A 14449-nucleotide genomic window follows, 5' to 3' on the forward strand; every position below is an offset into this window, starting at 1 on the left:
TTTTTTGTTTGGTTGGTTTCTTTGTTTTTTTTTTCTTTTCTTTTAGTAAATATGGACAGCACTGGAAAAAGCTGAACGATGTCAGAGCAGGAATAAGCAGCTGTTTATATCCTAAAGTGTTTGTGCCTCACTATCACGAGACAACCTTGTCACTTAGAAATCATACAAAGGTTGGCAGGGAGAAGGAATGGAAGCTTGCTGAAGGGAAATGGAGTTTTGGTGTTGTTAAGTCTGAGCCCAGAGTTGCAAACAGAGTTGAGCCCTGCAGCTGGTTCTGAACGCAAATGCTTTCTTCAGTCCTGCTGCTAGAAATGCAAACCAAATGCCACAGGAGTTGTTACTGCTGTTTCACATTAAAACTCTTGAAAGTCATTTTCCACTGCAACTTGCAGAAGTTCTGCTGAAATAATCTTGTATTTTCTGGTACAAATGTGTGTGCTACCCTGGGTTGACATCTCCCTTTTAGGAACAATATTTTTCCTCAAAACAGGTGCCTAAATGGAATCATAGAATGGATTGGGTTGGAAGGGACCTTTAAAGGTTATCCAGTCCAACCATTCTGCTGTGAGCAGGGATATCTGCAACCAGATCAGGTTGCTCAGAGCCCCAGACAACCTGATCTGGAATGGTTTGGGATGGGGCATCTACCACCTCTCTGTGCAACCTGAGCCACTATCTCACCACCCTCAGCATAAACAATCTCTCCAGTCTGAATCTCCCTCTTTTAGTTTAAAGCCATCACCCCTTGTCCCATCACAATAGGACCTGCTTGAAAGTCTGTCCCAAACTTTCTTCTTGGCCCCTTTTAAGCACTGAAAGGCCACAGGAAGGTTTTCCTGGAGCCCTCTCTTCTCCTGGCTGAACAGCTCCAACTCTCTCAGCCTGGCCTTATGCAGAGGGCTTCCAGCCCTCTCATCATTGCTTGGCCTCCTCTGGCCCTGCTACTACAGGTCCATATCTCTCCTCTGCTGAGGACTCCACTTCTCAACAAATGTGGTTGGAAAGAAGGAGTAAAGAACCCTTTTATTTATTTCTCTTTTTTTGTGAGTGGGACAATTTACACTCTTCCCAGGAGGCAATTTTTCTTCTCCAAAACATATCTGTGGATAATGTACAGTTTGTTTCTAAGATACCGGGTGCTTGAAGGCTGCTGAGTACCTCGGACTGATTATTAAGAGGATTTGGGGTATTCTGTTTTCCTGACCTCACAGGAATTTATGTTGCCATTAGTCTCTCAAGTCATGGTGACTACATAGATAGTGGGTTATGAGTCCAGGCAGTCCTCATGATCTAAACATAAAATCATAGACTCATAGAACAGTTTGGGCTTGGAGGGACGTTAAACGTTGTCTAGTACCAACGCCACTGCCATGGGCCAGGACACCTTCTGCTGTGACAGGTTGCCCAAGGCCTCATCCAACCTGGCCTTGAACACCTCCAGGGAGGGGCATCCACAACCTCCCTGGGCAACCTGTTCCAGTGTCTCACCACCCTCGATGGAAAGAATTTCTTCCTAATTTCCAGTCTAAATCTGCCCTGCTCAAGCTTTAATCCATTCCGGCTTGTCCTGTGCTTTCGTTTCTGATTTCTTGGTTGCTCTAGGTAGACATCTGTGCTTGGCAAAGTGGATTTGATATCCTGGCCTTTTCATTAACCACTCCTTGCACCAACAGAAGCATTTGCAGGGGAGCCCAGACACTGGAATTCACAGGGATTTTTGCCTCACTGACCTGAATACTGGGACAGCACCATGAGTTGTGTCTGGTGAGCTGGGTGGACACTCTTGGTCCAGGCAAAGTGTATATGAATCCCATCAGCAGTTCCAGAGGTGGCCTGAGATATTCAGGGTGTGTGAGAAGCCAGCTCTGGCTTCATATGCCAACCTTGCAATTAAGGAGCAACAAAGAGGGGGAAGTGAGATTGCAGGCAGAAATAAAGATTTCTCAAAGTCAAAGAAACCAACCCCAAAAAACAAGGTAGCAATAAATTTCTAATTGGATTTCATGATAAATGGCATTAAGGAGAACTAAAGCCACTTAAGTGGCTCCAAGAAAGCCACTAAAACCACTTCCATGTCTCCAAAACGTTTGCCTTCAAATGTTGTACAAACTAATAAAATGGAAGCTGCCTTTTTAACTGGCATAACATTCTCTATCTGTTTCCTCAGACTCCTCCCACAGTTCTCATGTTTACTTGGTGTCAGAGCAGATGGAGAATGACAAAATACCCCAGGAGGCCAGGGGTCACTTAGGAAAGCTGTGGTATGAGGGCAACACAGGGGGAAGGTTGTTTTGTTTGAAGGAGCTGATGAGTCAGTATTAGAAATAAGAGGTGCTTGTCAAAAGGCAGTAATTGGAGGTATGGATGGATGTATAAAAGTTAATTAGTTTGTAGGAGTGCAATTTGCTAGACTGGTAGAGCTAGGAACAGTTCCCGATCTCCTGGAAAGGAATCATGGAATTGTTTTGGTTTGAAAAAGACCTTTGCAACTATTGAGCCCAACTATTCTCTAACTCTACCAAGTCTGCTGTTAAAACATGGCCCTCAGCACCACATCTCTGCCTCTTCTCAATGCCTCCAGGGATGGAAATACAACCACCCCCCTGGGGAGTCCATTGCAGTCTTTGAGAACCCTTTCAGCCAAGAAGGTTCTGATCTCCAACCTAAAACTTCCCTGGGGAAACTTGAGGCTGTTTCCTCTCATCACTTGTTACTAAGGAGAAGAGACCAATCCCAACCTGGCTCCAAGCTCCTTTCAAGAAGTTGTAGCGCAATGTGGAGCTGCTCTTTCTAGCATTAAGTAAAGGAACCTGGGCAATTGTTCTATAGAAGAGACAGATTTACACTTGAGCTGATGCAGTGCTGGTTCTCACTGCAAATTGTAATTCCAGTAGTTAGTAAAGGTCTTCCTTCAAAAAAGGAGGCGGGGAAGAAAGAAAAGGAAGAGAAAATTCATTTAAAAACTAACAAACCACAAAAAAGGATTCTTTGTCTTGTTGAGTTGAAAAGTCCGTGGCCAGCACTGAGTTTTGCAACTCACAGGAGTTTGGACAGAGTATTGCTATGGCCCAAGCAGCCAAGAAATCCCAACATTCAGTGTACAGTCCTGGGCTGTACAAAGAAGAGGTGGTAGGCTGCTTTTCTGTGGATCAAGTAAAGCATTGACTATATTTAGAGGGTTTTTTTCCTCCTCCCTTTTCAGGCCTGCAGATGCATTTTTTGGCATTTCTTTTTCTGCATAATGTCTTGTGTGTCACTTAGTGTCACCAGGGCCTGGAAGAAGCACAACAAAATCCAACAACACAAACAAAGCTTGGAGGTTGGTCCTATCAACTTATTAATCTGGATGAAGGGAAAAGTGGCATCTCAGCAAGTTTGAAGATGATACCAAACTGGGAGGAATAGCTGACACACCAGAAGGCTGTGCTGTCTTCCAGTGTGAACTGGAGAGGCCAGAGACCTGGGCAGAGAAATCCAATGAAATTCAATAAGGGCAAGTATAGAGTCCTGCATCTGAGGAAGAACAACCCCATGGATCAGTACAAATTGGGGACTGACCTGTTGGAGAGCAGCTCTGGGGAAAAGGACCTGGGAGTTCTGGTTGACAACAGGATGACCATGAGCCAGCAATGTGCTCTCATGGCTAAGAAGGCCAGTGACATCCTGGGGTGCATTGAGAAGAGTGTGGCAAGCAGGTCGAGGGAGGTTCTCCTTCCTCTCTACTCTGCCCTGGTGAGGCCACATCTGGAGTCCTGGGTCTAGTTCTGGGCTTCCCAGTCCAAGAAGGACAGGGACTTTCTGGAGAGGGTACAGCAAAGGGCTACAGTGATGCTGAAGGGACTGAACATCTCTGTGATGAGGAAAGACTGAGAGAATTGGGACTTTTTCATCTGGAATAGAGAAGGATGAGGGGGGATCCCACAAATGCTGATCAGTACTTTAAAGGGTGGGTGTCAGGAGGATGTGACCAGTGATTTATCTGTGATGTCCAGTGACAGGACAAGGGGTAACAGGCACACTCTTGAATGTTAGAAGTTCCATCCAAGCAAAAGCACAGCAACCAGAGCTTTAATGAGGAATGTTTTTTAGCAATTTCTCCCTTGAAAATTCTTCTATTCTGATATCTGGCCATAATGGTTGGTTAAAGGTCTTTTTTTGTAAGGTTTTTAGTCCAAATTACCTTCATGCTTTAGTTGCTGGGGGTGGAATTCTGCATGTTTCACCCCGGGGTGATAAAAGGAAACTACAAATGCCAACTGCTGGCCGCAGTTTTTGCTAACTCTGTGAAATAAGTGTGAAAAGCAGAGGAGGCTGAGGTTCTTTTCTGGTTTTGGTGTTTTGTGTTTGTTTGGGTTTTTTTTTTTGGGGGGAGGGGGGGTATATGTTTTTTCAGATTGTGGGAGGGACAAACACCGTGTAGCATTTGAGCTTTTATTTCAGACATATTCATAGAATAGAATTGCAGACTGGTTTTGTTCTGTCACCTGATAATAGGGAAAAGAGACTAACCCCCACCTTACTCCAACCTCATTTCAACAAATATTAGAGAGCAATGAGGTCTCCCCTCAGCCTCCTCTTCTCCAGACTAAACTACTCCAGTTTCCTCAGCTGCTCCTCACCAGACCTGTTCTCCAGACCCTTCACAAGCTTTGTTGGCCTTCTCTGGACCTGCTCCAGCAGCACCTCAATGACTTTCTTGTAGTGAAGGGTCTAAACCTGAACCCAGGACTCAAGGTGTAGACTCACCCATGCCCCAGTACAGGGCCACAATGTCTTCACTGGCCCTGCTGGTCACACTATTGCTGATCCAGGCCAGGAGGCTGTTTGCCTTCTTTAGCCACCTGGGCTCACTGTTGGCTCATGTTCAGGTGCCTGTGGATCAACATCCCCAGGTCATTATCTGTTTGGCCACTTTCTCTGCCTATTTATCCAGCTGGTCCAAGTCCCTGTGCTAAGCCTTCCTACTTTCAAGCAGATCAACACTCCCACCCCAATTTGTTGTCACTTGCAAATTTACTGAGGTGATTCACATCATTTTCTGTTGTTTCTCCCCCAAGGTGGCACTGACAGTTTGATCTTGCCTTCTTTTGAAGTTTCTGTGCTTGGTAGGCTCAGTGTTTTGCCATCCCCTGATCCATGGATGTGCAAAGGACTGGGAGTTGGGGAGGAAGTCCATCCCACCACCCTGCATTCCTCATTCAACCCCTTCTATCATGCTGTTTTTACTCTCTTTAGTGATATGCCAGAAGGAAACACTCTTTTTGGGATGTTAAAGCCAGTGCTCAGGAACTTCATCTTCCACATCAGGCTTTGAAAAGGAAAGGAAAGAAATTGCGTCAAGAATCATAGAACGGTTTGGGTTGGAAGGGACCTTAAAGATCATCTAGTTCCAAACCCCCTGCCATGGGCAGGGGACACCTTGGCAGGGACACCTTCCACTACACCAGGTTGCTCAAGGCCTCGTCCAACCTGGCCTTGAACACCTCCAGGGAGGGGCATCAACAACCTCCCTGGGCAATCTGTTCCAGTGTCTCACCACCCTCACTGGAAAGAATTTCTTCCTAATCTCCAGTCTAACTTTCCCCTCTTCCAGCTCAAAGCCATTGCCCCTCATCCTGTCACTGCAGTCCCTTGTAGAAAGTCCCTCCCCAGCTCTCTTGTAGCCCCCTTTCAGGTACCTTTCTCTTCTCCAGGCTGAACAACCTCAATTCTTTCAGCCTGTCCCCGTAAGGGAGGTTCTCCAGCCCTCTGACCATCTTTGTGGCCTGCTCTAGAGCTGCTCCAGCAGTTCCATATCCTTGTGCTGGAGGCACCAGAACTTGATTCAGTACTCCAGGTGGGTCTTATAAGAGCAGAGCAGAGAGGAGGAATTCCTTCCATCATTCTGCTGGTCACACTTCTTTTGATTTAGCCCTTCACTTGGACATTCAAAGTAAAGGCTTCCTAACAGACAGAGAAAAAAAAAAAATCCGTGCTTCCAGATCCTCATCATTTTGGATCCCAACTCATGATTCTGAAATGTCTCTTTGATCCATTATTCCTATTGTCTGTCCTGTGGCCAGGCTGTTCCTGCAGCCATGGGGACTATTGATTAGGCCACTGCAATTGCTTTTTGAAAGGCACATTGAGCCCAGTAAAGGCTTTTGTGTTGAAAGTGAAGTTTTGGCTGGTATTCAGAGTCTGTCCTGGCAGACTGCCTTACTCACACGATCCAAACTACCTGTCATATCCCAGCCAAGCCACCTGTCTGCAAGGGTGAGGACAGCAAAGTTATCCTTTTGGTTAATAAAATTGTTTTTTCTCTGTGCATGATGAAATTAGTCATTTGCTGTGGTAAGTGTCACCTTTCAACTCCAAAACATGAGAAGATGCTATCCCTCTGGATTAGCTGTTATCCAGCCAAGCAGCCCAACGAGCAAGCATATCAGCTCTTATTAATCTTTCCACGAAGTTAAAGAAATTATGGAGCTTAAGGCAGTCACTAATGAATCAATTTTAATTTATGGACTTAAATAAAATCCTCGTTAAGGCTGACAAACTGTAGCCTTAGGTAAATATGGAGCATTTTCACTGCAGACCTAAAATGAGTTTTGCGCTTGATGGCAGAGGTTCTGCCAGAAAAGCAGGAGGGTCAGAGGTCCTGTGTCACATCAGAGGAGGCTGCATCTTGGACAAAGTAAATGCAGTGGTCTAGCCCTCAGGAGATCTCTTTCTGACATGCAAAAGCATAAAACCCAAAGACTAATTACATTTCTCTTTTTCTTTAAAACAAGGCAGCACAGAAATGATAGGATGAGGGGCAATGGCTTTAAACTGGAAGAAGGGAGATTTAGACTGGAAATTAGGAAGAAAGGTGCCCAGGGAGGTTGTGCATGCCCCTCACTGGAAGTGTCCAAGGCCAGGTTGGATGAAGCCTTGAGCAACTTGGTCTAGTGAGAGGTGTCCCTGCCCATGGCACATGGTTGGAACTGGATGATCTTAAAAGTCTCTTCCAACCTAAACTCTTCCTCCGGTTCTAAGAATTTTCTTTGTAGAACCTCGGTATGCTAAATGCTTTTGCATCCCCAAAATACATAAAATTTTTACCTAGAGGTGCTTGTACCATGAAAGCAGAGGCAAATGTGCATTGCAATATAGGCACAAATTAGTCACCACCTCCCTTGGCAGCCTATTCAATGCTTCTTTTCAGTCAAGATTTTTTTTTTTAATATCCAGTCTAAACATCCCCTGGTGGAACTTGAGGCCATTTCATCTCCTTCTATCACTTGTTACCTGGTAGAAGAGCCTGGACCCCACCTCCCTCCAATTTCCTTTCAAGGAGTTTTAGAGAGCAATGAGATCTACCCTGAACCTCCTTTTCCCCAGGCTGAACAATCCCAGTTCCCTCAGGTGTTCCTCATAGCACTTGTGTTCAGGATCCCTCACCAAGTCTCATTGCTCTTATCTGGATGTGCTCCAGCACCTCAATGCCCTTCTTGTAGTGAGGGGTGGTCACTCTCCTTCTCTGTGAGATTGTATAGCCAGATCTTTGGTGAGAACAGCATTTTTTTTTAGAGGAATACATCATCTCATGAAATGCTTCTGTGCTGGACAGTGTGTTAAACTGAAATGTAGCTACTCATAACTAATGCAAGTGTGTTGGCTGTGTATGAAAAACTCCTATTTTGTTTTTTTAGGCAGCTTATTTGGTGATTTATTTTCCACTCAAGTGGTGCTGTTTCTAGTCTGCATGGAGTTCAACAATATTATTCAAGATGCCTGGTTTTGTGGGGACTCTCTAAATATTGTATGAAATGTATTTGTTATGTCTGCTGTAAAATGCACAATATTGGCTTTTGCCACAAATATTATTGCTTTACTCTTTGGGGGGAATGCTGTTATTTAAGATTAGCTCTGATCACTGTGATGGACCTTGGGTTTCAAGAAATAGAGGATGAGGGACAGTGGCTTTAAGCTGGAGAAGAGCAGATTTAGATCAGATGTTAGGGATAAGTTCTTTACTATGAGAGCAGTAGAACACTGGAATAGGTTGCCCAGGGAGGTGGTTGAGACCCCTTCCCTGGAGATATTCAAGGTGAGGCTTGAGGAAGCCCTGGGCAGCCTGGTCTAGTCCCTGTTGACTGTGGGGAGGTCAGACTGGATGACCTTTGGAGGTCCCTTCTGACCCACACATTCTATGATTCTATGCTGAAGCTGTGGGATCTTCCTTCCTGTTGATGCTACAGGATGCTGCAAACCTCCTGACCTGTCCTTCTGTCTGGACTATTTTCTGACTCTCTCTTTTCTTGCTTTTCAGATGCAGTAATCGGACCCAATGTGCAGTTGTTGCTGGCCCTGATGTGTTTCCAGACCCTTGCCCTGGGACATACAAGTACCTCGAAGTGCAGTACGAATGTGTCCCTTACAGTATGTATCTTGATATATTTGCATTTCCTTTTATTCATAGAGATCTGATTTATTGTAGTCTGGGCCAGCCTTGAGCTTGCCTCCTGTTGCCTGAGGGCAAGTAAATGCTGAGAGACAAACCATGTGCGTCATATGGAACTGATCTGATCAGAGGTGCAGAATTGTCCTCTGTGCAAGTTTTGCTCTTTAGTTAAAAATATCCTCATGGTTCCCCATAATGTAACAGTGACATAGCACCTTTTGGAAAACACTTGGCAAGCCCCCATTTGTGAAACACTTTTGGTAGCTTGTAGCTTCTCTTTCCAGAGTTTGGTGCTTGTAACCGTAGCTGTGCTTTGACTGACCTATGTTCATGTAACTGGTGACAGCTGATAAGTGCCTTAACTACAGTATTACATTACCAAAGAGGTAATCTTTGGGGAAATTTGATGTTTGATGGTAGAAAATACTGATTTATAAGCTTCCAAAGCTATGAAGGCAACTTGAGGGCAAGCCATTTATCCTGAATTTTTGAGGGTGGAAGGGCAGTTGACTGGGATGGCAGCAGTATGTGCCAAAGGGGAAATGGCAGAGCTCCAAGAAGTTAAGCATCTATCTCAGAAGCTGCTTTCTGCAGCAACCGAGTTTGTTAAGTGCAGTTAGGGTCCTACTGCCCCAAACGGCATAGCTCGAAGAAGAACTAAAACCAGCAATACCAGGAGTGCAGGTTTTATTAGCAGTCATAGTGGACTGAGTGGTGAGTAACAGAGCTGAGTCCAAGGTTTCAGTTTGAGTAGGCCAAAGCTCAAAGAACACCTCCCAAAATAATTAAGCAGGTAAGGAAATGGCTGCTTTCCAGCCACAGAGTTGCACTGAGAGCAGAAGATGACTTCAGCTTCTTCAGTGACTAAGAGCTTCTAAATGTAGTGATGATGGTTTATTGTGGTTTTTTTTTTTTTTTCTTTTTTGGTAAGGTATTAACCTATGGAAAGAGTGACATCAGGGAACTTAAGGTCTGCCCTAGCAACCCTGTACCAAATTGCCAGTTTGGAGAACTTTTCATTTTACAGATGGCCCTGTGCATGGGGAGGGCAAGTGGAGGCTAGCTTCTGGTTATGGTGGCAGGTTGTAGTTCTTTGTGTTTAGTGATTTGCATGAGGTATGCTGTTCCACCCTGAGGCTGGGCAGCTAAAGCAATAGTCATTACCCTACCTGGAGTACTGCAATCAGCTCTGGTGCCCCCAAAACAAGAAGGACATGGAAATGTTGGAGCAGGTCCAGAGGAGGTCATGAAGAAGATCAGAGGGCTGGAGCACCTCCCCAATGAGGACAGGCTGGGATAGTTTTGGCTGTTCAGAATGGAGAAGAAAAGGCTCTGGGGAGATCTTAGAGCAGCTTTCCAGTACCTGAAGGGGACTACAAGAAAGCTGGTGAGGGGATTTTTACAAGGGGTTGTAGTGATAGGATGAGGGGCAATGACTTTGAGCTGGAAGAGGGGAGATTTAGACTGGAGATTGGCAAGAGATTCTTTCCAGTGGGGGTGGTGAGACACTGGAACAGGTTGCCCAGGGAGGTTGTGGATGTCCCCTCCCTGGAGGTGTTCAAGGCCAGGTTGGATGAGGCCTTGAGCACCCTGGTCTAGTGGAAGGTATTCCTGCCCATGATGGGGAGGCTGGAACTAGATGATCTTGAAGGTCCCTTCCCACCCAAACCATTCTATGATTCTGTGATTACTACTAAGCCTCTGTAGCCTTCATTGCATATAAACCAAGGAGGAACAGAGGTGCACTGTGAACAAGGTAAGATGTGAATATTGTGCCTGAGGTGTTCATTGGCCAGACGTACAAGATGTAAAATACCTCTTGTCAGAGTGTGCTCAATACTGAGTGTGCAGCAGGTGCTGAGCAGGCTTTAATGATCTGAATGTGGGGAGGAAAACAAGGACAACAAGCCATGCTGTCTCTATAATTAAGTTAGAAGCTCTGATGGCTGTTTCCTCTGTTTGTTTGTAAATCAAATGGTGCACTTCTGCGGGTAGAGTTCTGGGAGGAGGAAATGAAGGGAGAGCATACTGTAAGATAGGATCATATGTCCTGGCCTTAGAACCATAGAACTCTTCAGGTTGGAAGAGAACTTTGAGATCATCCAGTCTAACTGCTTGCCTAGAGCTTACAATCCCACCACTGCTGCTAAGCCACTACCACTAAACCATATCCCTCAGCACCACATCCACACATCTTTTAAACACCTCCAGGGATGGTGACTCCATCATCTCCCTGGGCAGCCTGTTCTAATGCTTGATAACCCTTTCTGGGAAGACGTTTTTCCTAATATCCAACCTGAACATCCCTTTGGCACAACTTGAGGTCTTGTTGCATGGGAAATTTTTCGACCAAATCTTCATATGTTGCTATTCAGTGTAGCTTCCGGGAACTCGGTTGTGTTCAGGGAAGCTATGTCCCTTCATCTGCAGACATGGAGTAGGAATCCTAGGACTTCTTTGGATTCTTCTTCTACCTCAGTCTTTGCCTGGCTTTGTTACTGCCTTCATTTCTTCCCTCTGAAAATTGTCAGCTCAGCTTTTCAGCTGTTCCTTGCCTAGCCATCTAAGCAATGGGGAAGATACCAACTTTGGACAAGAAGGTCAGCAAGGGTGTGACTGGACCAAAGCTACACCCGGTGGATGAAATCTCTTTCCTTCTTGGTGCCCTTGGTGACTCACCTGCTGTTTACTGTAGGTTAATTTGGTCCCCTTGGTTCTTGTCACTGAGCTGACAGGCTTCAATCCCTCTGGCCAAATTCAGGCTTCAGGTCCTGCTTTTGCTACCCCACATCCAGCCACTCTGCATTATCTTAGAATATGATCATAGAATTGTCCCAGTTGGAAAAGACCTTTAAGACCATCTACTCCAACCATTAGCTGGATGATGCTTCATGGGAGGAGGTGAGTGGGCTCTGCTCACTGCTGGAGAAAACCCTTCCTCAGCTGCTGAAGGTCCCTTGGTGACTTTAGTGCATCGAGCCCTTGGTAAATAGTGGCATCTGCCATATGGCCGTCTCCTAAAGAAACACAGCAGTTGCATAACAAAGGAATGAATATTTCAGCAGGCACTTGTGTGCAATTCCAGCTTACTTCATCTGTTGGGATGGGTTACTCCTTATGGTTTCAAATTACTCCTTGTGGACAGAGAGAGAGAGAGCTTACCCAAGTGCTGGCTCAGCAGCAAAGCAGCGTGTGCACTTCTCAGGGGAGATGCATTTAGGAATCATCTTTAGCAGATATTGCTAGGACTGACCTTAGGTGCTTATGCTTAGTGTGGTGTTCCCTGGGAGAAAAACTATGGTAGATTTAAAACTCCATTGGGCTGCCTGCACCTCATCTGATTTTTAAAGTTAATTAGTTATTTTTATTAGCTCTTACAGAACTAACTTGTCTCCTGGCAAAAAAAATATAATCTGTGTGAGAAGTGGCTCAAGAGCAGACTCGAGGAGGACTTGATGGTGTCAGTGGATGAAAGACTCGACATGAGCCAGTGATGTGCTTGCAGCCCAAAAGGCAGCCATATATATATTTGGTTGGAAGAGTCCTTCGAGATCATCCAGTCCAACCTCTGAGCCAGCATTGAAGGGTCAATACTAAACCATGTCCCCAAGTGCCAGGTCCACTCCTCAAAGGATGGTGACTCCACCACTGCCCTGGGAAGACCATTCCAATGTTTGAGAATCCTTTCAGTGAAGAAATATTTCCTAACATCCAGCCTGAACCGCCCCTGGCACAGCTTGAAACCATTTCCTCTGGTGCTGTTGCTTGACACCAAGGAGAAGAGGCTGCCTCCTCTTTGCTCCAACCTCTCTCCAGGTAGTTGTAGAGAGCAATGAGGTCTCCCCGCAGCCTCTTCTTCTCCAGACCTCAGCTGCCTCAGCTTCTCCTCATAGGCTATGTGCTCCAGGCCCTTCACCAGTCTCGTTTCCCTTCTCTGAACACACTCCAGCACCTCAATGTCCTTCCTACAGTGAGAAACATAACACTTGAGGTGTGGCCTCACCAGTGCTGAGTACAGGGGGATGATCACCTCCCTGTCCCTGCTAGCCACTGTGTTTCTAATACAAGCCAGGATGCCACTGGCTTTCTTGGCCACCTCAGCACTGCTGACTCATGTTCAGGTGACTGTCAACAAACGCTCCCAGGTCCCTCTCCAAGATGCAGCTTTCCAACACACATCCCCTGGACTGTAGCTTACCATGGGGTGACTGTGTCCCAAGAGCAGAACCTGACACTTGGCCTTGTGGAACTTCACACAATTAGCCTTGGCCCAGGGGTCTAACCTGTCCAAATCCTGCTGTAAAGCTTCCCTACCCTCAAGCAGATCAACACAGCCACACAGCTTGGTGTCATCTGCAAACTGAGTGAGGGTGCACTCAGTCCCCTCATCCAGATCATTAATGAGGGCAAGGCCTTCGCTGCATCAATGTAAAGGATGGCAGCAGCGGGAGGGAGTGAGACAAGCGCCTTGGGCATGGCATATCCCACTGTGATGATAACTTGCCTCACACCCAGGCAACACATCTTCCATCAGCTTTGAATATTGGGGACATCTATTCAAAGGCTGCAAGGGAAAAAATGTTTGTGGCTTCCTTCCTTTCCTTTCTGCTGGGTAAATGGGTTAATAAATGTTACCAAGTCACCAAATGTCTTTGGTGCTTACAGAGATTTCCCTGCTTCTTTAGCACTAACAAGGGGAAGGAAAACAATGCTTGAGTGTGGTTCATCTTTTCTTTCTTTAAGACTTTTTTTTTTTTTAAACATAGAACCTGAAATCACATTTCCCAGTTACTGTATTGATGGAAGGAAAGGTCATTTCTTTGCTAGAAATATTCCTTTTATTGCTGACAGAAGAGTAGATGGGCTTACATATCAATAAAAGTGAGGGATGGGAAGTGTGATGTGGGAGCAGGATTCAATAAAGTTTTATTGTATCACAAGTGGACTGAAGTGCAGTTAAAAACATTAAATGAAGGTTCCCAATATCTGCTCTGCTGGACCTGAGGGCCAGTGAATAGACAGATAATTGAATAATGACATTTTTAAGAGAATACAAGCACCAGGAAGCAAACTGATATTTTCATTGTTCCAAGATTGCTGGTGCAAAGGGAATGAGGGGAGGAGAAGATGGGAGAAAATTGCAATCTGAAAACAATTTAATGAGACCACTTTTCCCAAGAATAGGGTTCTTAATTATTTCTGGAGCACTATAAGACCATTATGTGGCCTCCAGCCTTTCCCTCTGTGCCTTTTCTTGCTACCTTCCCTGTGGATTGGGAAGAAATGTTTGCCTGCTGAGAGCTGTGCTGGGTATTGTTAAACAAATGGACTTGCAGTTTCTCCAGTATTCTTTCACTCTGGGATTTTTGGTTTTGTCTTGCTTTGTTGTGTTTTTGTTGTTGTTTTTCTTTTCCTCTTTACCCAAGAGAATTTGGTCCCCTGGGGCCCACTGGTGAAAATGGGAAGTGTCGCTATGGGGTTTAACCATGCTGTGGGAGCTTTGATCAGTAACGAGTTCCTCCCTGAAGCCAAGTGTCCTTTGTTTTGTTTAGTTAAATAAATGATTTGTGTGCGTAGGCTAGGAACAGTAATTAAACAAAAATCAAACACAACCAACCAAAAAAACCCATAACAAACAAACACCTGACCTGACTACCTGTTATGATGATTTCTGAGCAAAGAACTAATCTTTACTTTGTGTCCTGCTGACAAATTGCCTTTCTTCCAAGGCATACAATTTCCTGGGCACTGCAGCCAAAAAGCCTCCCTTTTTATATTCATGGATATTCCCAGCTTGGCTTGTTGGTTCTTTATCTGCAGAGGCAGAAATGAAGCGGGCATTACTGCCCCTATCAGCTTCTTCTCACTGTGTGCTTGTGGGGACACTGCAGCTATCCAGCAGCCACTTGGAAAGCTCCCTTCATTAAAGTAATCTGCTATTACAGGTTCATTTTGAATCACAGAATCTCACAGAATGGTAGGGGATGGAGGGGACCTCTGAACATCATCAACTCTAACCCC

General features: G+C 45.3%; 1 protein-coding gene across 17 annotated transcripts in view; it reads left to right on the forward strand.

The window, feature by feature from the left end:
• ADGRL3 (adhesion G protein-coupled receptor L3) overlaps nucleotides 1-14449 on the forward strand; it is a 308221-nt gene that overhangs the window by 57075 nt on the left and 236697 nt on the right. For all 17 annotated transcript variants that reach the window (XM_054382986.1, XM_054382990.1, XM_054382987.1 and 14 more), the window contains exon 2: nucleotides 8297-8406. In XM_054382986.1, the coding sequence (XP_054238961.1) occupies nucleotides 8297-8406 (110 nt within the window). The remainder of the gene's footprint in view (nucleotides 1-8296; nucleotides 8407-14449) is intronic.

This window comes from Indicator indicator, chromosome 8 (genome assembly GCF_027791375.1).
Source record: "Indicator indicator isolate 239-I01 chromosome 8, UM_Iind_1.1, whole genome shotgun sequence".
NCBI lineage: Eukaryota > Metazoa > Chordata > Aves > Piciformes > Indicatoridae > Indicator > Indicator indicator.